The following is a 26289-nucleotide window of genomic DNA, read 5'->3' as shown; positions in this document are numbered from 1 at the left end:
AGAGGCGGACGATGACGGATGTCAGTCGCGATGGTGCTTGTGGTGGCTGAAACAAGCCTAGCGGCACTCCTGGAACGGCGGATTCCACCACCTAACTGCAGCCAAGATAGCCGACCTCACGAACTCCTGCTTGCGCTACCACCCACATCGGTGTGCGACTCGACGACATCACGAATAAAGGATGCGCTAATGCTACTATTTTCCCCTCGAACGACCCGAGCTCAACCCACTTTAGTTTCAAGGCCGCAAGGCTGCACATTCGCATGGTGCGGAGAAGCCAGGCTAACCTTCCCTCCCTGCGCACATCGGGGCATCTCCCGCAACTCTAACCTGCTTTACCCTCACTCTACCCTGCGCAGCTCAGGCATCTCCCGTCTACCTGCCGTCGATCCCGCAGCAGATAGCGTGAAACCGACAATCTAGACAACCCTTCATCACTCTTTCAATAGAGTCACTATGTTTCGAAACGAAGCTACTGTGAGCCTCGCCACCATCATGCTCAGGGGCCACTCTGGTCACTGACTACGGCTGTCTACTACCTACGAAGGTCTACCATGCGACTCAGAACCCTCGAGTATAAGACCTCATGTTCCCAGCGCCAAAAGTAAAAAGGCATCAGCTTTGATCTCATCTACTTCACACTTTCGCTTTCAGCAACCAACAACACTTTCGTTACTACTCTATACTCGACTTTATTAGTCCTTACTATCGTTTGTGCAGAGCACTTCACTTCTATCACATTTTTACTCGATCTCATATCGCCAATCGTCCAATACTCGACTTTTCGTCAAACATATCAATCAATCTACAACAGCAAACATGAAGTTCCAAATCGCTCAGGTTCTTGCTATCGCTAGCATCGCTACTGCTCTCCCTACCAACTACGGCTCCGGCTCTGGTACCACCCCAGCTGCTCCCATCACCACTGGAACTTCTCCCAGCTACGGATCTGGCTCCAGCTCAGGCCCCAGCTACGACTCTGGTGCTTCCGATGAGACTCCCAGCAGCGGCAGCGGTGGAAAGCCCAGCTACGGCGGCGGCATTGGTGCCGGTCTTCCTGGACTCGGTGGCTCTGCTGGTGGCAAGGGCGGCCTCGGTGGCATGATCGGTGGCTTCATGCCCGGCGGCGGCAAGCTTCCTGGACTCGGTGGCTCTGCTGGTGGCAAGCTCCCTGGCATCGGTGGTGGCCTTGCCATTCCCGGCATTGGCGGCGCTGCTGGTGCTGGAGGTGCCGGCGCTGGCAAGGGCGGACTCGGCGGCTTCGGTGGCCTCATGGGCGGACTTGGCGGCGCTGGCAAGGGCGGACTTGGTGGCCTCGGCGGCCTCATGGGCGGAATCGGCGGTGGTGCTCACGGAGGTGCCAACGGCGGCGCTCACGGAGGTGCTGGTGCCGGTGTAGGAGGAGGAGCTGGTGCTGGTGTCGGTGGCTCCGTTGGCGGAGGTGCTCACGGCGGCGCTGGTGCTGGTGTTGGAGGAGGAGCTGGTGCCGGCGTCGGTGGCTCAGTCGGTGGTGGAGCAAACGGCTCTGTCGGCGGTGGTGCCAACGGCGGTGTTGGTGCTGGTGTCGGCGGTGGTGCATCTGGATCCGTCGGTGGAGGTGTAGGAGGCTCCGTTGGAGGTGGTGCCAACGGCGGCGCTGGTGCTGGTGTCGGTGGCTCTGTTGGAGGTGGTGCTCACGGCGGTGCCGGTGTTGGTGCCGGTGCTGGTGGTAACGCTGGTGCCGGTGTTGGCGGCTCTGTTGGTGGCGGTGCTTCTGGATCTGTTGGCGGTGGTGCCGGTGCTGGTGGCTCAGGCTCAGTTGGAGGTGGTGCTTCCGGCGGTGCCTCTGGCTCTGTTGGAGGCGGTGCTTCCGGCTCTGGATCTGGCTCCGGCTCTGGCTCCCACTACTAAACGGTCGTAGCTGAAGCATCACGCATGCTTCTTGTACATTAGACTCTGGATTGGACGAACGTTAGGATTCGAGATATGACTTTTAATTCATCACTTTACTTAAATCCTTTACTCCTTTGCAACTCTACTTTGAATCTCTATGTTTCCTTGACTCAGATGAAGCAACTCTAGCAGTGGCTTGCATAAAATGCAGATCGGAGGTAAACGGCCGCGGCAGCGGTGATAAAGACCACTCAGAAACAACACAGTGCTTTCCATCGTTGCCACAGAGTCAGACTTTACTCCAACATACCCAGCACAGCTTCCCAAGGCCTCAACTCCAGCTTCCCACTCTTCGCCTTCTCATCCAACTGCCTCTCGTCATAGTTACCAGCAACCCACTTCTTCACTTTCAGATCACCCATCTTCTCCCACGCTATCTGCTCTCCACTGAAATTCAGCACAGTGATGAAAGCATTCTTGTCACTCCACCGCCGATAGGCAACGACCTTTTGATCTTCCATATCGAGCATTTCGAAATCACCGTACACGAATACGTCCTTGTTCTCTTTGCGACACTCGAGACCGCGCTTCCAGAATGCGCGCACGGAGAGCATACCGGGTGAAGGTTCGGGGTTTGCGAGTTGAGCTGCTGCGTTGATGCTGGGATAGTCGTCATTGACGCGCATCCAGGGTTTTCCGCTGGTGAACCCGGCTTGGGCGGATGAGTCCCATTGCATGGGTGTTCTGGCGCTGTCGCGAGCTTTGCGTTGCTGGGTGGATGGAAATAGGTAGTCAGCTTATGTCTCATTTCTTGTCTTACAGCCTGGACTTACCATGATCTTGGCTGCTAGGGCCTGCTTCTCAGCATTGCCGGGGTAGAGGTCGCGGTACTTCTTGAAGAAGTTGATACTTTCGATATCCTTGTACTCCTCGGGTTTCCACTCTTTGGGCACGTTGCGCATGCCAATCTCTTCGCCTTGGTATACGTACAACGTTCCGGCGAGAGTAGTCTGCATCAAGCACAATAGTTTTGCGCCATACTCGCGCCACTGGTCGCTGTCATCGGTAAACCTGCTTACACTCCGAGGCTGGTCATGGTTTTCCACGTAGAGCGAGTTCCAGCCGTCGCGCTCGAGCATCAGACGCTGCAGTCTGTTCACGATCTTCTTCAGATCCCGCGCATCCCATGGTTGTAGGGTATACTTGAAATCGCCGGGTACGTTGTCGATGTCAACCAAGTCGAAAACGAAGATCATGTTCAGCTCTTCGTTTTCGGCACCAACGACTTTGATGACCTCGTCGTCATCGCGGACGAATGGCATCTCTCCGACGGTGAGCGTATCGTACTTCGAGAGCACGTCACGCCGAAGTTCCTTCAACCACTCGTGTAGTCTTGGGCCGTTGACGTAATACTTGTCGCCAGGCTGGTACTTGTTGTCTTTGACCGAAACGGCCGCATCGGGGAACGTCTGAACCTTCGATATCATGTTGATGACATCCATACGGAATCCAGAGACACCCCTGTCGAGCCAAAAGCGCAGAATGTCATGTACGGCTGCGCGCACATCGGGGTTTTCCCAATTGAGATCCGGCTGTTCGGGCGTAAAGAGCGATAGGTAGTACTCCTGAGTCTTCTCGTCCCAGGTCCACGCAGAGTTGGCCTCTCCTAGAATCTGCGCCCAGTTGTTCGGAGGTACGCGATTTCCTTCAGCATCGTATTTTGCAGGCTTCCAGATATACCAGTCGCGTTTCGAAGATTGCTTTGATGAACGCGAGTCCAGAAACCATGCATGCTCTTCCGATGTATGATTAACCACGAGGTCCATGACGAGTTTCATGTCACGCTTCTTGACTTCTTTGATCAGGTTGTCAACGTCGGCTAAGGTGCCATAGCTGGGGTCGATATCCTCGTAGTCTGCAATGTCGTACCCCATGTCCGCTACAAAAGGTCAGTATGTGCATGGCATACATTTTGAACATTCAGGACTTACCTTGTGGGCTCTTGTAGATTGGCGATACCCATATCACATCAACACCGAGGTCTTTCAAGTAGTCTAGCTTTTGTGTGATTCCAGGGACGTCGCCCCAACCATCGCCATTGCTGTCTAGAAATGAAGCAGGGTAGATCTGATAGCCATGTCAATATCTGCATCGGCACAACCGCGAGTCGTCCATACCTGGTATACCACCGCTTCTTTCCACCAGCGGTGCTTGTCGGTTCCGACATACAGGTCTTTCTTTTGCGACATTCTGGAGATTCTACCTGATGACAAGAGGCGTGGTGTCGTGAAGTTTCGTTGTTTTTAGCATTGCGAGATGCGGTGCATAGTGGTTCACGTCATAGCCGTATGTGGGTCGAACCAGTCGCGATGGCCAACAGATGTAGTGCATCTCAACGCGTGGGTGTCTACGTGGGGCGCGTCAACCTCCCGATGTCGCGGGGTAGCCGTTGTGCCGACACCCAGCCACTCAGACGGCGAGACCAACCTCCCCATGGTATTCTCCATTTCGATGCATCTCCAGATGTGCTTTCAGTAGCAACGTGCATCTCAGCCTAGTGTTATTCGCGCAATATGGTAGATACTGTGAAGATCGCGTTGGCTGGCGTAGCTCACGCGCCAGAATACGTCACCAAGCGGCTGCACGGCTAGGCACGCGACCTCCTACCCTCCACAGAAACCGGATGAATGCTACCGTGCGACACGTACCTACAACATCACTCCATGTTATCCTCGTGTTCTTAAAGCTTCAGGGACCCCACCGAATCCGGTCCGATAACACCAGCGACCAGCTAACACTGAAACCACGAGAGCTTCAGGAGCTATGACGTACGACAACGATGCTGAGGAAAGAGGCACGTCCGGCTCGCGCACTCCACTCCTGGGAAGATCAGCGCATCAGAGGATAGGGCAGGAGAGCGAAGGCCCTAGATGGACCTTGACGAGTGTCCTACAGTTCTTTGGTGGTGGCATCTATGCTCCCGACTCCACCACGTATGACCCCTTGGAGATATTGCTCAACACCGAAGACGCAGACGAAAAAGACGAACTCACTACGTTATGGCGAGACAACAAGCTCAGTGAGCTCAACTTCGTCGGCGTTGTGGTAAGTCTCCGAACATCTCTTTTCGTGGTCAATGCACTCGGCGCCGTGCCTTCCACATGGCGCACGCTTCACGCCGAATCGTGGCTTGGCTAGGACGGACACCGTCCGTTGCATTGGCTTTCCTCGGTCAATATCAACGCTCTTGATAGCATCCGACATGCTAATACATGACAGGCCGCCCTTTTAGCTGGCGTTCTCACATCCACCGGAAGCTGGCCGAACATCTTGCCAAATGGGAAAGAATCGCCATGGTCCGTGCGCACATCATGGTACTGCGGTATCATATTGTCGCTTTTCAGCATCCTTACAGCTGCTGATCAGACCGTACGACTGCACCGGCTTTCGTCACATCGCGATGGATTAGCCAACATTCGAAAGCTCATTTCCAAGACGAATGGCGAGAAGAGCCACTCATCCAAGACTGGACGTCGGACACCTAGCTTGCTACAAATCGTCACATGGCAAATGCCAGTGATGTTTTTGACGTCCGCTACTGTCTGCATGGTCGTTGGAATGTTTTTGCATGTCTGGTCGGCGACCACACATCTGCACCATCCAACACTGTGGGACGATAATACCAAGGTACGTTCGTATGATATCCGTTCTACATAATGTTCTGACTCGTCCAAAAGGTTGCCGTTACGTTCAGTACTGTCGCTATCCTAGCAATGACGCTGTTCTTCGTCGGTCAGATTTCGCTTTACTCTCCAATTCGACAATGATGTCATACCCACGGACAGATGTTGAACAGATCTGGAATTCTGGGGGAGCCCATACTCGGCTCAGGCCTTCGAAGGCCTTCCTTCATACCACTATAAAGACGATTTTCAGCGATTTGGTACCAATTCCACAAGTGTTTCTTCATTACTCGACTACTAGCAATTCCTATTCTGATTGTCGAGCTTGCGCTGGCCTCCGCAGTGTCGTTTGCGCAGTGTCGTTTGCTCAGTGCGTCTGACCTAACCACGCAATTAATTCAAGGGTATAAAGCGACGGAAAGCGCCTTCCTCAAGACTTCTCTAGCCAGTCACTTCGTGATTCGTCAGGCAAACGCATTATATAACGCCGATGTCCACCTGTTTCACTACTCGAGCAAACTGGCCTCCGTCATTGCGGGGTTTCCCTTTCTACAAGTAGGGCTTGGCTCGCCAACTTCCACGCAGCTGATACGAATTTCCACATTAGCTCACCGCATTTCTTCTATACGCTCCCCACAGACTCAACCACGACCTTTATACCACAAAGTCTTCCCCCACAACCGTAATTCCCTATATACAATCCGCTCAAGCAACATCTCATGGCGACGGTATCAACAGCGGGCTCGTACGAGCAGTACAAGCTTGATACTAAGCGCTTCATCTTCTGGCTCATTGACACTGCGAAGAAGCGGGGCTACGACATCGCTGATCCAGCCGAAACCCAGCAACCCTCGAGACGGCTGAAAGGCCAAGCGAGGAAGCAAGCAAAGCAAGCGACCAACCAAGCGACCGCGTCGAAGACCAATTATGTTATCTCGACGGAAAAGATCCTCGACTTGGCGAACCATATCGCAGACCATGAGGAGACCTCGACAATGCCCAAGTTTGTTTGGTACTCCTACAAGCGGGCTGTGAGAACGCGCCAGGCCTACGCCGACCGCTATGCCCAGGAAGAACTGTCGAAGACGGCTTCGGACGATGGCCACATCTACTTCCTGTGGCTGTTGAAACACTGCCACACGATCCTAAAGAAGAAGATCGCAGTGCAGGCGGTCAGCCGACCGGAGACTGCAGCACCTGCGCAACTTCGATTCAACATCGCGACTGAACCGAAATCAGCGCCATCTCTCCTTCCAGTACCCGAATCCGCATCGCAGGCTGTTGATAATAGTCAGGAGACTATAGCCGAAGAAATCACAGCTGCTGAGGCCGAGCGAGAAGCACGAGGTCACAAGCTGGATCAACTGGCTCGGAAATTTGAGCTCGACATGAAGGTGAAACAAGACGCGGAGGCTGAACTCGAAGCGAAGAGGAAAGCCAAAGAAGAGATCGCTTTGAGGAAGTCTTGTCTGGCGGACGATATGCACATCATCGTCGAGCAGCTGGAGTCCGACTGGAACGACACTCACAAGGCCGACGACAATGAAGATTACTTGGATGAGACCCGAGCTACTCTCATGACGGAAGCTGCATTCCACCTCATACGCCACAAGGAAGAGGTCTTGGTAAAAGAAGCTCATGAGAAAGGGCTGCCGCCATTCGATCCCTCTCTCGACGACGATGACTTCTTCGGCAAGACCTCGAAAGCGCTCAGAAAGATCGAGGCGGAGCGACGTTCACAACCAGGAGAGTATTTGTTCTTCGCATCGCGGTCGATCATCCAAGATGATGTCGCAAACCGGCACTCAAACGAGGACTATGACTTCCTTGTACACTACTTGTTTGAAGCCGCACTGGAACCAGTAAGTCTTCCTTGGTCTACCAAAAGTCTGATCCATATCCCCACCGATTACTGACCATTGTATAGCAAGCGAGAAGGTCACATGAGGAACAGTACCAGATGCCACTACTACCAGGATCATTAGACGCTCTGTCTCGCGCGTACGGTTCGCTAGGTTCTTTCGGCTTCATCTCAATGGTTTTCATATTCGCCGCCGAGTTGATGATCAGAATTCGAACGAAAGACCAAAACCGTTCGCTGAGGGATTACATACCAATGTCACGACGGGCGAGGGATGAAGAAGCCCAGTTCGCATCTTGGGACGACCGGAAAATCATGTTCCCACATCTACTTCAGCAAGTCACAGACTCAGGGTATACACACCGAGGTCTGATCCTAGAACGGCCATTCTCCCATGCCCGGTACGCTAAGATGCGGATGTTGCCGCGTGACCATCTATTCTACGGTTTGCAGGACGACTACCCGTGGCCGGTGGGTCTCGAAGTGAGGAACGTCATCGAAAAACATGGCAATGAGTCTGCGCGTCAAGCGGCTGCCGCTCAGTACATTCTTCCGCCACGGGATGGCGACTTCTTGCGCAACACCATTCCGACGCTGAGAGCGAAGCTCTCCCTGGTCCATCTCTTGCTGCGCGAGGAAATGGGACTCGGCTTTGCTAATCTCAGCCCGCAAGTCTTCGCCATAGCCCATTTGTACAACTGCTTCCAAAAACGGGGCTGGATCAGCGGGCTCTGGCCGGAGCTTGAGCTCATCATGGACCGGCATTCGAAGAAGATCTTCTCCACCGCAATACCCACGAAACCAGATGAATTTTACTCGCGCTTGTTGCTTGTAGCCGGGTACTCAACCACGTTCATCAAGAAAGTTCGGAAGACGGACAAGGACGTTTACAGTCGCCGCGATTTTGGGAAAGCCACCCACAAGACGTGCGAGCTGGAACCGCTTCCGATGACGAAGATTCTCCGCGACTATGTCCACCAGAGGGAAACGGGAGTGCGCACTTGGTATCGCATGGATGAGGAGATGGCCAAGCACAGTAAAGTTTCTTCGCGGACGCAGGGTTCGGGCGACCTGAACATCTCGTCGTTCATCAAGGAGCTTCGCAATTCAGAAGAGCTTCCTCGCGTTCTCGACCGTCTGGAATTCGACTACATCAGTCTGACGCTACAATGCAATGAGCTTTGCGAAAAGATCGACGCCGAACAAGCAAGATTTAGCGCCAGCGGAGAGAAAGTTCACAAACAGGCGGACTGGAAGTCGCCTACCAGCGACGGGTTCATGGTTGTGGCAACGCTCCTCGGAGATCTCGACCGCGTTGTGATGAAGAAGAAGCGCAGTCCCAAAGGAAACATGGACATGGCAGATACGACCAATGTTGTTGACGCAGCTGTTCGAGTGATGCAAGGCTTCCTGGATGGGCTGGAGAAGTAGGAGAAGAGTCGGACGGTCTGATTAGGCAGTTGACTTGAACAATGATACCCCAAATAGCATCTTCGCGGAGTAACTCGGATGGACCGTGATTGAAAAACTTCCCGTATAGCAACGATGCATCAAATCTCTGACCCCACACCATCTTCGCTTCATGGCTAGTTCACTGCACTGCTATCAGACCGGCTCCCCACCTGTGTAACAATTCAGCTCGTCTCATCTGTCGTGTAAAACTTACTCCGCATCTCTGCAACCGGGTTGAGATTCCAAAATTCACATCCGCCAATCACATCGAGGCACACGGGCTGCGGCTGACTGAGGGTTCGGGATCACGACGCCACTAATAAAGCTTCGTATATGCACTCCAGGTCTACAGTGCCCGTGGGATGGTGTGATGGTTTCCCGCACCGGCTGGAATGCTGGGTGCCAGAAGTGTCGAGAAAGCTTAAAATGGAGCTAGAGTCTTGTGTGGTAGTGCCAGTGAAGTGTCTCAACCTCATCCTTCTGCAACATGCGTCTTCTCGACCTCTATTCAGCTAGTCTTTTCTTGCTCGGCGCAGCATCTGCGTACGGCTATCCAAGCAACTCATGTGAAGACTTGGCCTTGGTACTTCCCAACCGCACCTTCTTCCCCGCAGCATCAACCTACAACGCATCTATCCAATCATATCCATTCCTTCAGCTTCGTTTGCGACCATCGTGCATTGTCCGTCCAACATCCGCAGAAGATGTAGCAAACGCCATCAATATTCTGCGAGTGAGCAACAGCACCAAGTTTGCGATCAAAGGAGGTGGTCACAACGCGAACGTTGGCTTCAACAACATCGATGATGGCGTCACAATCGACATGCAGAGCATGAACAAGGTTGAAGTTGCGCGAGGTGATCAAGTCGTGAGGGTTGGTGCGGGGGCGCTGTGGCAGGACGTATACGACGAGGCTGAGAAGCGGGATCTGACGGTACTTGGAGGCCGCATCGGCGTCGTGGGAACAGCTGGCTTCCTGACTGGAGGTAAGCTGAGATTCTTGTAACCAATCTTCGAAACTAGGAGGCTAACCAACAACGCGCAGGTGGCATATCTTTCTTCAGCCCAGAGCGTGGATGGGCATGTGACGGCATCGTCAACTTCGAGGTCGTACTCGCCAGCGGGAAGATTGTCAATGCCAATGCGACATCGCATGCTGACCTCTTCGCGGCGCTCAAAGGAGGGCAGCTCAACTTCGGCATAGTCTCGCGCTTTGACTTGGCATCCTTCCCTGCTGGTCCTATCTATGGTGGAAGAATCGTGTTCGGGCCCAACGCCACCACGCCTTTGCTTTCTGCATTTACCAAGTTCAAGCTCGGAGAATATGACCCATATGCAGCGGGCTGGGTCACTGTACGATACAACCATACGGCAGCGACGTTCACCCCAGTGAGCATCATGTGGTACACACGGCCAGCGCAAAGGCCTGGGCCACTGAAGGCGATCTTCGAGACCAAGCCGCAAGTCGTAAATGGCATGGTTGAAGCTCCCATTAGTGAGCATACTAGGAATGCATCGAGACAAGTAGCCGCGAATCCTCAGCGCACCATCTGGGCAACGACCTCTTTCGCCGTCTCACCAACGATCATTAATCGCATTCACACCTTGTGGAAGCAGATCGTACCTGAGATTGCAGCACAGTACGCCTACGCCAAACCAGTCGCGGAGATAACATTCCAGGCTCTTCCTGCACCCCCTCGCAATGGCGCATCGGCCAATAGCTTAGGCTTTGGACCAGGCGAAACGCCAGAGAAGGATCTGGTATTCTTGCAGATAATCTTCACATTTGAAGACGCTGCCGCTACCGATGGTTTCGAAGAAGCTTTGAAGGATCTGGTAAAGCTAGTGGAGGGACTGACGAAGGAAGAGGGTGTTTTCCATCGGTACAAGTATCTCAACTTTGCAGCATCGTTTCAGGATCCGCTGGGAAGCTATGGCGGAGTTGAGTTGGGAAGGATTAGGGAAGTGGCGAGGAAGTACGATCCAACGGGTGTTTTCCAGACGCAAGTGCCGGGAGGGTTCAAGCTGTTTTGATACATATGGGCGCGAATGTGAGGAGCAACGGGCGTGAAGACATCGCGGGCGCGTCGGTGGGTGGCTGGGACGCGTCCACGCCCGCGGGTGCGGGCGACATCGTCCAAACCCAAACTGGCTAGTGCAGGGGTGAGCTCCATTAAACCTACGCAACCACGACCGCCGTCATTTCGTTAGAAACTTGCGTCCAATATATCGAATGCGTTGCTTGTTGCTATGAACTCTGGGCGATGTATCAGTGTCATTAAATATGGAAAGTCCCAAAGAAGGCGGATGTCAAGGTATTCCGCTGAGCCGCGCGCGATGCTGGCGATTTAAACGCAAATGATTACATGTAACTGCTCATGTGCTCTGATTTCGCAAGACGATGGTTGATCGAGACCGCACGAGGACGAGCTTTATCAATGATCGCGACTAGTATCGCTTCCGACCTTACTTTATTACCATACTGAACGCTTTCCCGAGGTCCTCAGATGGTATGGTGGACATTACGAACGACACGTTCCCTCAACTCTTGATACCACTTGCAGGATCGCTGGCAACCTGCTGCTGTCTGTCTGTCTAAATTGGTCACATCAAGAGAAAATGGAGATAGTGAAGGGCCATGGAAGTGGCGGCTCGCATTCACTGTCATGGGAATCGCCTAGCAAATTCTCTCACTGAAAGTACTCTGTAGCACGGCCACAATATCCATACAGCTCTCGGGAAAGCATTTACCATAAGCAGCCGCGTTGCGCATCGCAAATTCTTCCCCTCGCCACATCAACCCAGCTGTAGGTACAGATCTTCAATTACAGTCAACCTTGGATCATATCAACAACCACCGCAGAAAGTCCCTGGGTTATCAACATCCACTTGCAGCCCTCGATCAACCTTTCAATACCTCGACATCGGTAGTCACACTCATACCTCGGCGGTTTACTACACCAACACCGCGCATATTCCCCGTGTCAAGATGGATCCGGTGACCATTGTTCTTTGGGTGTTCGTAGCCCTGCTGGAAATTTGGCTGGTCTTTGCAATCGCCTACGCCGGGCTGCAGAGATACGATGGACGGAACTTCTTCGAACGATTTGTGGCCGCTTTGCTATTTCGGTTGTAGGCGACGGAGTGGAACGAGGTTGTCGCATGAAGCTGGAAGGAGAACACACTTGGGAGAAATGGGGCGTTGCTAAGATTGAAGTGGAGTCGTCGTGGTACCACATAGCGGATGCATCGATGGAATATCACGTAGTATGGCCAGAGATAAGCTGGACGTGAAGTGATTCTATATTTGTCACATGTCCCTACAACTGCAGTTCATTTACCATTGCCTCCCCTGACAACCCCGCGAGCAAATTCTTGACACTCTCCGTAGCCATCTGTACACGTGTCTCAATCGTAGCGCTTCCAATATGCGGTACAAGGACAGCTCTTGGCTGCTTCAAGATCGGGTGATCAGCTGTGATATTGGGCTCATTCTCAATCACGTCCAATCCAGCACCAAATATCTGCTCTTGATCCAGCGCCTTCACCAGTGCATCAGTGTCGATAATGGGGCCTCGCGCGATGTTGACAATGACGGCGAGCTTCTTCATCATCGTGAAGAAGCCTGTGCTTACGAGATGCTTCGTCTCTGGCGTAAGGGCGCAGCCGACAACGACTACATCACTCTCTTGTGCGAGCTGGTCTGTGCTGTTCGCTGGCTCGATGGGGATAGTAGCGTTCTTGATAAGGCCAAAGTGATCCTCTTTGACAGGCTTTCCAGGCTGAGATGTAAGATAGATGACCTTTTTGATCCCGAACGGCAGTAGTCTCTGCAATGAAGCCTGGGCGATTCTTCCGAATCCCAAGAAGCCGATAGTAGATCCTCGGATCTGCGGGCCCGTCATGAGCAGTGGATGCCACGGCATCTGAGGCCATTCGCCCTTTGCGACTTTCGTCATCGATTCTCCACCTCTTCTTTGGGCCATGAGAATGAGCATGATGGTGAGGTCTGCTACGGCGTCGGTGAGACATGTTGGTGTGTAGCCGAGGCGTACGTTGCGCTTCTTCAGCGCATTTCGGTCAACGTGGTCGGTTCCGACGGAGAATGAAGCGATGGCTTTCAGTTGCGGTCCGGCTGCTTCTAATAGCTCTTCATCGACTTTATCTGTGAGCATAACCAGGATTCCGGTTGCACCTTTTGCATTCTCGAGAAGCCATGGGCGCGGACATGGCTGCATGCATATCGTCAGCAACCCGTCTTTATCGCCAGTGACGGACACTCACCTTTTCGGATTGCCATTGCACGACTTCCAAATCTTCCTTCTTTGCATCGAGCAATCTTTGCGCCTCATCAATCAATTGTCGCGTTACAACGACCTTGGTCTTTGCCATGTTGGTGTTGATTCGTGCAGCTGAGGGGTCACCGCGATCGGCGTTGGGCGGGGTAGAGCTCGACTTCGTCGCAGTAGCACCGTCACGAGGGTTTGGTGAGATGTGCAGAGAAATTTGCGATAGTCTTTGCATTGGAGTTGGATATGTGCTAAGCAGTCACTGTCTCGAGACATCCATCTTTACGACTTTGTTGCCGGACATCATTCGCCCGAAGCATCCGCCAATAAGCGTTGGAGTAGGAAAAGCGAATCCACCCTCGGATGAGTCGTCTCTTTGCTTTCCAATGCCGGCATGCACCAAAAGACAGAAGGTCTCTTACCAAGCGTCGTGGAGTTCCAGAACGTGGAATTGGTTATCTTTGGAGGTGACACTCGTCGCTGCCCACGTATCGCGCTGGCAAGTGACGCTCCCAAAGTAGCAGGTACAGCCGATGCGCGCCCCACTCCCACCATATCACCTCCTCTCCGTCTCTATCTTCATGAACAAGTCTCTCATTCAGCGCTGTAATTATTCATGATCTTTGATACAAGACGATTCTTTGCAAACCCATTCAAAATAAGAGGAAGCCACCACTGAGCCAAAGTTAACATGGAGGAACGAGCGCGCATCCCCGTCGCGCCACCCATCGCCAATCCACTGCCTTCGTACTGGCACGACCCCAAGTCCCATCTTGCAAATGTTACCGAACCAGAAGCTAAAACGGCTACACATACCTACGACTATGTAATCATCGGTTCCGGTATCTCAGGCACAATGACCGCCTATAATATCCTCAACACTTGGCCTGACGCGCGCGTGGTGATGTTGGAAGCACGTGAAGTCTGCTCAGGCGCTACGGGTCGCAACGGCGGACATACCAAAGCGGCAAGCTACCGCAGCTACACCCACCATGTGCAAGAGCTTGGCAAAGAAGAAGCATTAAAGATCGCGAGACTAGAATATGCCAACATCGTTGAGACGCATCGTATGGCGGAGGAATTGGGTTTGAACTGCGAGAGTGAGTTCTGTAACACGGTCGATCTTATCTACGATAAATCTACTTTTGAAGCGGGCAAGATGGCGATTCAGATGCTGCGAATTGATGCAGAAGAGAAGGAGAAGGAAGTAGGAAATGCTGCATGGTACCAGATCCATGAAGATATCGCGAGCGTACAAGACAAGTTCTCTGTTGCAGCGGAAAACAGCAATCCAACGATAGGAACGAAAGAGAAGCTGGCAGGCGCCTTCGAATACGTAGCTGGTCAAATCCACGCATATCGCTTTACGACAAATTTGCTCACGGAGTGTGTCAAGAAAGGACTGCAGCTATGTACGAATACGCCAGTCCACGGCATCCGTCCCTCGGCGAAATTGGAAGGCGAGAGTGGTAGTCGCTGGGATGTATGTACCCAGCATAGCACCATCACGTCAAAGAACGTCATCATCGCAACCAACGGCTATACACCCTACATTATGAAAGAGCTGCAAGGAGCCATCGTGCCAATGCGTGGACAAATCACCGCACAACGACCGGGAACCTCGACAAAGCTGCCACCTCGATTACCGACTACATACTCATTCATCTACCGCGATGGCTATGAGTACATGATTCCTCGGCCCTTTTCAGGAGGAGGACAGCACATTGTTATTGGTGGTGGTTTGGGCCGTCTGCCTCAGGCCGGTCCGAGCGAGTACGGGACGGTTGACGATAGTACCTTGAACCCAGAGATCTCCAAGTACCTCAACGAGAGCTTGACTGGGTATTTCGGCGCCGAGATTTGGGGTGAGACGTCTAAAGAAGAGGCATCGCGCCGCGTGGTACAGGAGTGGACAGGAATTATGGGCGCGACGGCTGACGGACGACCGTTTGTGGGCGAGGTGCCAGGTAAAGAGGGCTTGTGGATATCCGCGGGGTTCAATGGCCACGGTATGGTGTTATGTTTAAAGTCTGCGGAGGCATTGGTGAAGATGATGGAAACTGGAAGTATGGATGGGAAACCAGAGTGGTTCCCCAAGAGCTTTTTGATGACACAAGAACGATTGGAGAAGTGCAATTTTCGTGGTCGTACCGATATGCAGGTATCTGAATGATGAATCTGATAGATCATCCGTTACCAGACACTCTGATTCTACTAAAACTTACCCAATGATAGTGCAGATATGATGTTCTGTTGTACGATGACACCTCAACGTAACACAGCTCTCGGTAACACACTTCTTTCTCTCTTACGATCTTTCCAGTCCTCCCTTGCCTCTGCGGGTAGGTAACAGCAAATGCAGAAGACTAAACCCCATGCAGCCCCGATCAAGTGTGCCACAGCATAAGCTTTCGGCCTCGATCGCTTCAAGATGTCTTTTCTTTGTGTATGTCCAGGTCGTTCCCGCCGGAACCATTGGCACTCTGGACCTAGAGTTCCTTTCAGCTCTTTCACCCATTCTTTCTCAGCATAGAACATGTCGCGTTCTCCATCTAAGCATCCATACGTCGTGTATTCCGGCCGAACCGAGCTGTGAACTTGTCCCGCACGCCTGGTGGCTATCGTAAAGTACACTTTCGCACCCCGTTCCTCGGCTGCAACAATCCAAGGACGCATTATTTGACAGATCTTCTGTATTTTCCGTGCCACACGAGGTATGGCTCTGGCTTTGAAAATGGAGATGCCTAGCTCGGTGCGGAAGGTGATGTCGAGTCGAAAGTTTGGGGCCCAGTGGCAGTCCGAAAGGGCTTTCAAATCGGATGCGAGTGTTTTGACGCTGACAGAGTCGGAGCTTCCCTTATCTAATGATCCCTTGATAGTTATATTAGGAAGCTTCGCATCGCGTGGGGTACGTCCCGCTCCGAACATGTCCGCGCTGAGAAATTCTGGGAGCTTGGTCGGCGTACTGATCTTGAAGTGCGGGTACTTTTCGTAGAGTATGTCAATCATCTCCGCTGCGAAAGGCGGGTAAAAGAGCGAAATCCAGGGCGGCCTCGAGCGCTCAGGTGAGCTGTTCTCTTCCCAGACTAATCTGTTATCCCCATAAAAGCGGCCATGGAATTCCTTGAATTCTTTGAATTCATCGTGGAACTGCTGGACGTAGATTGTTTCTCGGTAGTCTTGCGTGAGAATGTTAGATAAGATCATGTCGCGTAGCTCACGTGGCAGGCGCGTATACGCGGCTTTGGTGATGCTGTACAGCCTGCGCATTGTCAGTAGTTGTTGGTGAGGACGGCTCCATGGGCACATACTCATGATCATCTTGGATCACCTGTGCATCGACTAACATATTGAAGCAGGATACGAATTTGACATGAACGACAGTAGCAGCTCCAGAGACTTCGAAAGACAAAAGATGGTGCCGAGACACGGCACACAGCGAGGGTGGCTGGATGCCTGATGGGTGGCGCAGCAATGCAAAACCGGCAGCGATGGCCGGTTGGATGTATGGAATGCAGGCATTGCTTTCGAGCTTATCGAGAGCGGCGACTGTCTTTGCGAATACTACTAGAGAAGTTATTGTTGACATGGTATCCAATGTCAGCTACGACGGGTGGCCTATCGAGTCTTTGAGTATACAGCTGGATGGAAGATGCAACTGTTGAAGCTCGAACATGACTGAGAAGGAATCGGAGTGGTGACTTCAGAGAGGTTTTCTCGATGCACACTTGGGATGGGAGTGAATGCTGAAGGTCTGTAGGGATAGCTTGGTCGAGTTGATGGTGCCCCACTTGGCGCGAAACGTCATCAGTGGCAGTGGAACATTCCAAGCCACGAGCCACTGCGCGGCATTCACGAGCCCAGAGCTTCAACAACCGCGACTGCCTTCTACAATCACCAACAAGTCGCACACCACTCTCCTTATACACAGAACAATAGCCAATATGTCAGAGAAAACTAGCACGGAAAAGGTAAGCGCAAAAGAGACGAATGAGGATGGGAGCCCCCACTAATAGCTGCAGCCTCCAGAGAGCCCGACTACGGCGCGTGAGCTCGACTTCGACGATGATAACGATGCACCGGCAGCTTCGACCCAAGACAATGCTACTTCACCCTCACCAGCCTCCAAGTCGCCCAAGCCCGGCGTGCGCTTCAACGAGGAAGCCACAGAGATCCCACCCCAGAAGCCCCCGCGACCAGTCGACCCCCAGGTGCAGGCGCAGAACACGCTGATTGAGGCTTTCCCCGACGTCGACCCCAATGTCGTCAAGGCGGTCCTGGTGGCCAGCGGAGGCAAGGTCGAGCCTGCCTTCAACGCGCTGCTGAGTACGTGGCTGCCTATTTGGTTTATGGTTGTGAGGGGTATAGCTAACCAGCGCAGGCATGTCGGATCCCAACTTCAAGGCCGAGGAGGCTCCTCCGCCCCAACCGCCGCGCCCGCAGCCCCGTAGTCAGCTCGAGCAGGACGAGATATATGCGCGACAACTGGCTCAGCACTACCAAAGTCAAGGCGGTCCAGAGGGCCAGGGCGGTTACGGATCGCGTGGCCAGGGGCAGCGACAACGGCCTGGTGAGCCCGAGCGGGAGCACAGCTTCTTCGATGGTACGATCACGCGACGTCAACATCTGTGCAGCTACTAACACTGACGCAGACGACCTCCCCGAGATTCGCAAGAACATCGAGCAGGGCTTCGAGGAGACAAAGCAAACCGTCACAAAGTGGATCAGCAACTTCACCAAGAAGCTCGACAGCGGCGAGATGGAAGAGTACGACAGGTACGGCAATGTCCAATACACGGGAAGGCAACCACCACCACAGCAGAGGCAGAACTTCGGCCCATCGCAGTCAGACCAGATGCATGGCATTCGCAAGTCAGCGGAGCAGCGAAGGTCGGCAGACCACAACCGCTACGACGCTGACAACCGCGTCATTGGCGACGACTTCGCAAAGCTCGAGTTGAGAGACAACGAGGGTAGGCTGGAAGCACCACGCACGTGCAATAGCTACTAACAACTTACAGGCCCTGGCCCGCGATCGTCGAGTCGCCCGCACGCCAACCCCGACCTCTTCAAGCCCACGCCCGTCTCTCCGCCCCAGAGCGGACCCGTTGACGAGGTCGATGCGCTGTACCGCAACCCATCGCCGAACAACCAGGGCAGCCAGGGTAAATCGAGCGGCAAGAAATGGCAGCCTCTCACCTCAGTCGCACCAAACCCAGAGCCCGATGACCACGACCCCTTTAGCCTTGGCGACAGCGACGATGAGGAGAAGGACGTCAAGAAGCAGGACACAAACCCTGAAGATACCGAGCGGCTAAAGAACGCTGCTCAAAATAGCGAGGGCCCAGCCTCCGGCAAGCTCAAGCCTGCGGAACGAAGTGGCAGCGTCAGTCAGAAGGACGCTACCATGGAGGCATTATTGAAGGAGGCCAAATAAGAAGCCACCTTCCATCGCCTGATGGCTATGGGATGCGCAATACATCCTGAGCATGGAAGCTTGGCATTCCCGTTGTCCGCTGCGAATTAGTAGGTAGGATAAGAATTAACTTCACTTGTTCTATCGACCACATGTGCTTATTGCAGTAACTTTCCTAGTCATGTTTTTGCACACACACCTATCGCTCTCAGAAAAAACTGCTGTTTCCCTCTATCGTTTCTCAACATCAGGAGATCTGGTGAGGTGGTGAGGTGGGAATTCTGTCCTTTGTTTGGCCAGATCAAGATCTGTGGCGGACCGAGATGCGTCTATGCGAACGCCTCCTCTGATACGATCCTTCTGCCGTGCGCGAAAGTTCCCCAGGAGTTGCGCGCACCCACTCACGTGTGTACCAAGCTGAGGTAAGCGTTCGTGTTATGCCGGGTTCATGGGTTCAGAGGTCAGATACACCGCCCCTGGATTCGCGACATGAGTGCTAGATATTGTCAGGTGCATTGCGACATTCTCTGTTGGTACATTGCCTTCAGCCATGGGGCGTCGGGTCACAATGTTTTGTGCTGGGCTGATCACGTTAATCCATCCAAGGTGTTTGACTGTACCAAGCGACCTTCCCTCAGCCCTACCGCCAGCAGTCAACCCAGCTGCGACTAACCATCACAGGCAGTCCCCGGAGTTGGAGTTGATTAGATTCCGTCAGCCAGGTTCCCATATGAACGGTATTGCTGTTGGACAGCATTCGTATCGAGTTCGGGTCCAAAACACTGCCACCGGAGGCTTCCCTCGCACATGTCATAGCCCAATGGTACGTCAACAGGCACCAGAGTCACAGCATACACTCTGGGATATATACTGCTTAGCAATACCTATGGCGATTTTAAGCTTCGTAACATGAATGCATTGGCTGAGAGACTTGAGAGGCTGGATCACGGACCCCCTTGTCAGCTGAAATGTACGTCAGATCTGACCACCAACCGCTCACAGCAGCCAAACTCAGCCTCTCCGCAGCGCGTCGGTAAGCAACTTCACTCGTCACAAGTAGTTCGCGCCAAGCGTAATCCTCCCGCCAGTGGCTGCATGGCGCGACAACTTCATTGACTCTTGGCAGTATCTCTACTCCACGACAATGGTCCTTCGCATCGGTTTGTAACGGCGTGGCTCAGAGTCTGCCTTCTCCTCTGCCTGAATGTGGCCAGGTTCCTATCGTGGAGGGTGTTCACCTGATGGTCAGCTGGGTTATTTTGGGAGAAGAAGAAAATAACCCAGGTATGGACAGATCTCGCGGGCGATGAGGGGGCCTGGGGTCGTTGGGTATAAAGTATCAGGGCTCATGTCACATTCATCATAACTACAACTTCACCAATTTTCATATCCTTCCACACCAACATATTCATCATGGCGACCTTCGTTCCCGTTAAGCTTCCACAGCAAGTTGAAGACGAGGCCGACAACCAGAACTACATCCTCTACTGGAACCATGTCGGCTTGGATCTCAACCGCGTTACACACACCTTCGATGGCCCCCAAACTGGACCCCCAATCTCCGCCAGAGCTCTAGGCATGCTCCAGCTGGCTGTACACGACACCTACTTCGTCATCAAGCCTTCTCCCAACTTCAAGACTTTCCTATCCCTTGACGCCGAAGATGAGAAGTACCGCCTGCCCGATCCAGCTGGCGCAGACAATGCTCAGCAGGCGGTAGCAGGAGCAGCTTTCACGATGCTGTCCATGCTGTACATGAGGCCTGCTGTGACTCCTGTTCCCGCTTCCATTGCCAACAGCACCTACGATCAGCTCGAGTACATCATCCAGCAGTCGATAACCAACGCACCAGGGGGCGTCGATCCGGCTTCTCCCAGTTTCACCTTCGGTAAGGCAGTAGCCATGAAGTTCTTTGAGCTGCTTTTCCACCCTGAAGGTGCCAGTCAACAAGGCTACCACCCAACAGTCGGCCCTTACAAGTTCGACGATGAGCCCACCCACCCTGTTGATCTCGTCCCCCAGGATGCCAACGACCCCAATGGTCCAAAGGTCCCCAGACGCCAGTACCATGGTCCCTTCTATGGCACGAGGGCCAAGCGCTTCGCGACTCAGAGCGAGCACATCCTTGCTGACCCACCAGCCATCCGATCCATGTCTGACGAGCAGGCGGAGTACGATGATGCACTTCGTGAAGTCTACACCATGGGCGGGGCACCTGCCCTCAACACTACCAAGCGCACTCCTCACCAGACCGTCCAGGGAATGACGTGGGCCTACGACGGCTCAAAGTTGATCGGTACCCCACCCAGACTGTACAACCAGATCGTCCGCAAGATTGCAGTTCGATACAAGAAGGATCCCCAGTCCCTGACCAGCGAAGCCAACAACGCTGACTTTGCTCGTCTCCTCGCGCTGGTCAACGTAGCCTTGGCCGATGCAGGCGTCTTCTCCTGGAAGGAGAAGTGGGAATTTGAGTTCTGGCGCCCGCTCTCCGGTGTCCGCGACGACATTCTTCGTGACCCTACGCGTGTGGACCGTGGCGACCCATTCTGGCTTACCCTTGGCGCCCCAGCTACAAACTCAGATGCCCTTCCCTTCAAGCCACCCTTCCCCGCTTACCCCTCTGGACACGCCACCTTCGGCGGTGCCGCCTTCCAGATGGTACGCAGGTACTACAACGGCCGCATCGGAAGCTGGCAGGACGACGCGCCCGACAACATCGCCATCGACTTTGTATCCGACGAGCTCAACGGCATCAGCCGTGATCTCCGCCAACCCTACATGCTCGAACGCGAGATCACCGATCAACCCGGTACCGTGCGCACCCGTGTCCCCCGCCAGTTCTCTTCGTGCTGGGAGATGATGTTTGAAAATGCCATCTCGCGCATCTTCCTCGGTGTGCACTGGCGCTTCGACGCTGCGGCCGCAAAGGACATCTTGGTGCCTACCACGAAGAAAGACATGTACGCCGTCGATGACGCGGGCGCTGCTCTGTTCAAGAACCCAGAGGACATCAGGTACAAGACTAGGGGTACGAGGCAGGGTATCGAGGGTGACTACCCCATCGGTGGTGTGCCTCTGGGGATGGAGATTGCGAATGAGATCTTCGCCAACGGACTCAAGCCTACGCCGCCGAACTTGCAGCCTATGGTGCCGCAGATGCCGCAGCCGCCGCAGGATCAAAACCCGGTGCCAGAGGAACCGCCCAGGAAGAGAGAGGGGTTGGCGGAGGCGAAGAATGAGGATCAGATTCCTATGATGGATGTGGAGCCCTAGATGTAGACATGTGAGTACGTAAAGATTGAGAGCGTTCTCGTTAGTTCAGAACTTCAGTCCTTTCCTGTATGGCACAATAGTATCGGAGATTGATGTAGATTGCAAAATACACATATTGTTTTACTATCATGGTGGTGCTGCACCGGTTGCTCAAAGCTTGATGTCGTGAGAGAAGAGAGGAGGCTGGGACGTGTAGACGGCCCTGCCTGGAGGACTCTGATAGGCTGCACAGGGCCGATCCTGGCCCTATCTGCCAAGACTGCCGCGATCTACAGATGCTGCAGAACCTTCCCAATCAGGTAGCTAGCCCTACCTGGCCAATCAGCTTCCCGCCCACAGGGACAGCAGACCCACAGAGCCCTCCCCGCCGCGATCAACAGCTTTTGTAAAACTTTCCCAATCGGGTATCTAGCCCTGTCGGGCCAATCAAGTCCTGTTCCACGGGAGCAGCGACCCACAGTGCCCTCTCCACCGCAGTCCACGGTTTTTGCAAAGATTTCCTAATTGAGTAGCTGGCCCCACAGACAGAGCCCTGGTTGGTCCGGCAGGGACAGAGCCCTTCCTGCTGTGACTGATGCAGTCCTTCCCAAAGTCATGCCAGTTCGCGTGAACAAGAAATATCAGACTCCTGTCTTTCAGATCTCTCTACTTAGACGAGTTCCTTGCATCGTGCGCATGGGCGCGCAGACTACCCATCATCCGACCAAATGCTATGTTCTATTTCTCATAGCAGTGGGATGTTTCCGCCACGCTGCGAGCGTCGCCAGGAGGGCCACACCGCTGATAACTGCGCAAGCCACAAGAGTCTCGTTGAAAGCATCTGAGTATGTCTGGCGAATAGCAAAAACTTTGTTGGGAGGAAGGGTCCGCATAGACTCAGCAAGTGACTCTAACTGCGCGCCCTCTACAATCAGCGAGTCGAGAAGCTCTTGACGCTCTTTAATGCCCAGGATAGCTGTTGACGCAGCAATACCAACGCTACCCCCTAGCACACGCACTTGCGCCATCAGGCCTTGTGCGACTGCGGTGTCGCGTGGCTCCGATTCAATGCCAGCGAGTAGAGTCGAATTGCTGACTGTCAACCCGAAGCCTAAGCCGACGAAAACCTGTAGACCATTGGCTCGAGCTTGGGGGGCGAAAGTATTATCGAGTGTAGACAAGGTTGCGGTTCCAATAAGCATGAGGGCAGCACCAATGACGTTGACCGCAAACGTGTTATTCTTCTTACTCGACGCCGCACCAGCGAGAGTCGATCCGATGGCAGAGGACCCAAGCATTGGCAGCAAAGCGACACCCGATCCAAGCGCACTCTTTCCGTTGACGACCTGGAACCGCGTCGGCAGCGAGTATATGATGACAAAGTAAGGGAAGCCTATCAACAATGTCGTGGCGAGTGCTGACATGTAGACTCGGTTCTTGACTAGTCGCATTGGGAAGAGCGCAGCAATCGCGTCAGGCCAACGTCTTGCAATGAACCACTCCCAAACGAAGAGCGCAGCGAAGCAGAGCACACCAACGACGAGCGGAGCAACGAAGAGGGCAGACGACCAGATGGAGCTGTTCATGAGGACGTGGATGCCGGCTTGCTGGAATGCAATGACGAAGGGCACGGAAGCAGCGACCAAGAGAAGGAAGCCTAGGAAGTCGATCTGTTTGAATCTGCGACGACTGACACCGCGGATGAGGGCGTCGTTGGACCAAACCAGTACGAAAAGGATCAACGGAATGATTCCGATCGGGGCATTGATCCAGAAAATCCATCGCCAGGATGTGTAACTGGTAATGACACCGCCCAGCACTGGCCCCAGGATTCCCGACATCGCGATAATGGCTCCTGCCATTGCGCCCAACATACCGATCACGCGCGGCGGGCTGATCTCGCCCAGTATGACGAAGCCCACTGAGTACAAGCCTGAGCCACCAACTCCCTGTAGCGCACGCATAGCAATGAGCTGTTCGAGGGATTGAGCGAAGCCACAGCCGACTGAAAAGGCGAGAAAGATGACATAGGCGGCGAAGTAGGCGTTGCGGCGACCGATTACATCAGAGAGGCTTGCGAAGATGGCGGTGCAGCCAATGTAGGCGAGTGTGTAGGACAATGCGATCCAATTCACCTTGGATAAGGACTGGAAGTCTACCCCGATTGTGTATATAGCAGTTGCGATGATTGAGGTATCCAGGAACGATAGGAAGAGGCCGATACATATACTACGCGGTGCGCATTAGCTAGTTGATCATACTGGTTTTCGCGGTACCTTTACCTGATATACAAACACACCAACTTCCATGTTGCAATTCCAGGCGCTGTAGTAGGACTGGAGGTGGTCTCGGGACCAATAGTCGACTGAGCCCGCTTTTCTTCATCGTCGGTGATGTTGAAGGGTTCTAGAGCCATTGGCGTACTGGAGGGTTTCTCAACGTTCATGTTGGTGTGTCTGGGCAGTTCGCGACGAAGGTTGTGGGGTAAGTAGTCGCGTGAACTAGGCGAGTTTGCTGTTTACGTGCCTCGACGTGGAAGGGGGACAAAGGTCAGGCGCGTCCTAGCACGGGATAACCAAACGCAGAAGTGACGATACACCCGCCCCTCTTATGCCATTCACTTCATCATCGTCACTTCCCCGATTCTCTATTTTGGTGCGTAAAGCGATTCGAGGTGAACGCATTCTGTGCCGCGTGGTAGCATTGCTGCGCCGACGCCGAGGTATGTTAACGATGCTTACGGCCGTTGTCGTTTGGATGAGAGATCTTGTAGGGTCGTCATTTACCCGCAGCCGATCTGGCCAAAGTTGGGGCGTACGCCTTGCATTCAACGTTTTCCCGTACGTCGCTTAAGGCTTCCTAACTGGCTCTTTACTGTCGCACAGCTTACATTGTAGCAACCATGAAAAGCAACTAATGCGCCAGTAATCTTTTGGTGGTCAGAGAGGTGACGCTTGCATGTTTAATTCGATTCGGCTCGCTCAGAACTTCCAGATTCCTACAAGAGCGTTTTGGCGGGGTAGCGGTGGTGGTGATTTGTTGTTCGGTTTCCGAAATGGTGGTTCGACTTGTCAACGCGCGCGCCAGGACGAAGCACATGACAGCGTCTCGACGATTTGCTGTGCGAGCTAGCATTGCTTTTCTGGTAAATACGAACATTCCTGTACGCTCAAAATTGTCTGATAGCGGCCTGTCAGGCCGTACGAATGGAGAGACAGTGTATTGTTCGCGCGATTTAGTCGTCAACGCTCTTCTTCCCGCCTCCACTTCAAATATGGTATCAGCTCTGCAGAGGTAGGGGTACGAAGTCAGTATATGTCTCACATGCACTTCGTACAGTCAGAACTTACCCTTGTCGGTCGGCACAACTCTTTTCCATTCGGGCTCAACACCGCTCGTAGATTCGATGCCCCTCAGGCGGTCGCGATAGAAGATACGATAGCTGTCAAGCGCATACGCGCCCATGCCCGGCAGGTGCGCAATCTCCCAGCCTTCTCTATCGTCGTCAGGCCCTAAGATCTCTCCTGGCTTGACATCTGCACCACATCCATGGTCAGGATAATGTAACCTCCTGTACCTTCTCTCTTTACATGGAGGGGCGGAAAGCCAGGCTTCAGCCAGTGCTATAAGGCGAGCCGCTCGAATCCGGTGGAGGCCAATGGGCTGCAACATTGTTGTCAGATCTTCAAGAGATGCGGTGGAGAGCTCATTTGGCGATGGATAGGCTACGAGTAAACTGAAGAGCACTGGACGTGCCATTTGGCCCCGAGTCTGGTTCCATAGGATCGCTTGGACTACCAATGCATACAAGCTGTCGCAAACACGCTCTTGAATGAGGCCATACTTTGCAGGCTGGAGCTCAAAAGGAAAACCTGAGGGTGTTGCGATGACGACTGGGTAGTCTTCGGTATCTACCCGGGTGGGCGTCCTTGCTGAAGGCTTGCGTGTTTTAGGTGCGGCATTGATCTTTCGCTTCGCTCGTGGAGTGTCAGAAGTCGTTCGACGGCTTCGCAAAGTAACTGCCATAGTCAAGCATCAGATTTATCGTTTGTATGGAGATCACTGAGCAGTCAGACATGCATCTCAACCAGCACACTTCTGGGAACCAGAGGCTCTGTGCGTGAAGCTTGCAGCCGGTTCCATGACGCTAATAGAAAGTCAATGATGCAACGCGTCATTGAAACACAGCGTCCAGCTAGATGGGCCTATCCTGATACTGAACAGAATATGCTTTATCATTTTTGTAGGGTGTTTCAAAAGAATCAAAGAAGTCCCTGGCGAAACGCAGCTTCCCAGCGCAGAAGAAGAAGAATGAGGCTCCTCCAGGGCTGGCATGATAAGCCTCGTTCTTGGAAGCCGCCCCACCACCCGCGACCCACTCGGCAAGAGCCCGGCACCCATCGGAATCGATCAAACAGTCAACGCTCTATCCAATGCGCCTCTCGAAAACCCTAACAACAA

The 26289-nt window shown here is 53.5% G+C and overlaps 10 protein-coding genes across 10 annotated transcripts; 7 read left to right on the top strand and 3 right to left on the bottom strand.

Annotated features, from left to right (window-relative positions):
* Window positions 1-819: 819 nt before the first annotated feature.
* On the top strand, window positions 820-1890 carry J4E83_009238 (uncharacterized protein; the record flags this gene model as incomplete). The annotated part of the gene is made up of 1 exon (XM_049336127.1): window positions 820-1890. One exon carries the CDS (start codon window positions 820-822, stop codon window positions 1888-1890), a length of 1071 nt encoding a protein of 356 aa, XP_049184691.1.
* A 278-nt stretch (window positions 1891-2168) lies between these two features.
* J4E83_009237 (uncharacterized protein) lies at window positions 2169-4121 on the bottom strand (the record flags this gene model as incomplete). Its single annotated transcript, XM_049336126.1, has 4 exons — window positions 2169-2642; window positions 2706-3811; window positions 3864-3999; window positions 4050-4121. The coding sequence occupies 4 exons, from the start codon at window positions 4119-4121 to the stop codon at window positions 2169-2171; spliced, it is 1788 nt and encodes a 595-aa protein (XP_049184690.1).
* Window positions 4122-4695: 574 nt separating this feature from the next.
* Window positions 4696-5699, top strand: J4E83_009236 (uncharacterized protein; the record flags this gene model as incomplete). Its single annotated transcript, XM_049336125.1, has 3 exons — window positions 4696-4977; window positions 5152-5559; window positions 5610-5699. The coding sequence occupies 3 exons, from the start codon at window positions 4696-4698 to the stop codon at window positions 5697-5699; spliced, it is 780 nt and encodes a 259-aa protein (XP_049184689.1).
* A 575-nt stretch (window positions 5700-6274) lies between these two features.
* On the top strand, window positions 6275-8847 carry J4E83_009235 (uncharacterized protein; the record flags this gene model as incomplete). Its single annotated transcript, XM_049336124.1, has 2 exons — window positions 6275-7417; window positions 7483-8847. 2 exons carry the CDS (start codon window positions 6275-6277, stop codon window positions 8845-8847), a joined length of 2508 nt encoding a protein of 835 aa, XP_049184688.1.
* Window positions 8848-9355: 508 nt separating this feature from the next.
* On the top strand, window positions 9356-10902 carry J4E83_009234 (uncharacterized protein; the record flags this gene model as incomplete). Its single annotated transcript, XM_049336123.1, has 2 exons — window positions 9356-9854; window positions 9914-10902. The coding sequence occupies 2 exons, from the start codon at window positions 9356-9358 to the stop codon at window positions 10900-10902; spliced, it is 1488 nt and encodes a 495-aa protein (XP_049184687.1).
* A 1286-nt stretch (window positions 10903-12188) lies between these two features.
* J4E83_009233 (uncharacterized protein) lies at window positions 12189-13260 on the bottom strand (the record flags this gene model as incomplete). The annotated part of the gene is made up of 2 exons (XM_049336122.1): window positions 12189-13100; window positions 13153-13260. The coding sequence occupies 2 exons, from the start codon at window positions 13258-13260 to the stop codon at window positions 12189-12191; spliced, it is 1020 nt and encodes a 339-aa protein (XP_049184686.1).
* Window positions 13261-13848: 588 nt separating this feature from the next.
* Window positions 13849-15330, top strand: J4E83_009232 (uncharacterized protein; the record flags this gene model as incomplete). The annotated part of the gene is made up of 1 exon (XM_049336121.1): window positions 13849-15330. The coding sequence occupies one exon, from the start codon at window positions 13849-13851 to the stop codon at window positions 15328-15330; it is 1482 nt and encodes a 493-aa protein (XP_049184685.1).
* A 1771-nt stretch (window positions 15331-17101) lies between these two features.
* J4E83_009231 (uncharacterized protein) lies at window positions 17102-18594 on the top strand (the record flags this gene model as incomplete). The annotated part of the gene is made up of 5 exons (XM_049336120.1): window positions 17102-17128; window positions 17180-17483; window positions 17539-17760; window positions 17810-18130; window positions 18179-18594. The coding sequence occupies 5 exons, from the start codon at window positions 17102-17104 to the stop codon at window positions 18592-18594; spliced, it is 1290 nt and encodes a 429-aa protein (XP_049184684.1).
* A 1392-nt stretch (window positions 18595-19986) lies between these two features.
* J4E83_009230 (uncharacterized protein) lies at window positions 19987-21849 on the top strand (the record flags this gene model as incomplete). Its single annotated transcript, XM_049336119.1, has 1 exon — window positions 19987-21849. One exon carries the CDS (start codon window positions 19987-19989, stop codon window positions 21847-21849), a length of 1863 nt encoding a protein of 620 aa, XP_049184683.1.
* A 710-nt stretch (window positions 21850-22559) lies between these two features.
* On the bottom strand, window positions 22560-24274 carry J4E83_009229 (uncharacterized protein; the record flags this gene model as incomplete). The annotated part of the gene is made up of 2 exons (XM_049336118.1): window positions 22560-24057; window positions 24195-24274. 2 exons carry the CDS (start codon window positions 24272-24274, stop codon window positions 22560-22562), a joined length of 1578 nt encoding a protein of 525 aa, XP_049184682.1.
* Window positions 24275-26289: the final 2015 nt, after the last annotated feature.

The sequence above is a fragment of the Alternaria metachromatica genome (genome assembly GCF_023757995.1).
Source record: "Alternaria metachromatica strain BMP 0045 chromosome Unknown scaffold_31, whole genome shotgun sequence".
NCBI lineage: Eukaryota > Fungi > Ascomycota > Dothideomycetes > Pleosporales > Pleosporaceae > Alternaria > Alternaria metachromatica.
Note: the sequence above shows the minus strand (reverse complement) of the source record. Positions and strands in the feature narration are given on the sequence as shown.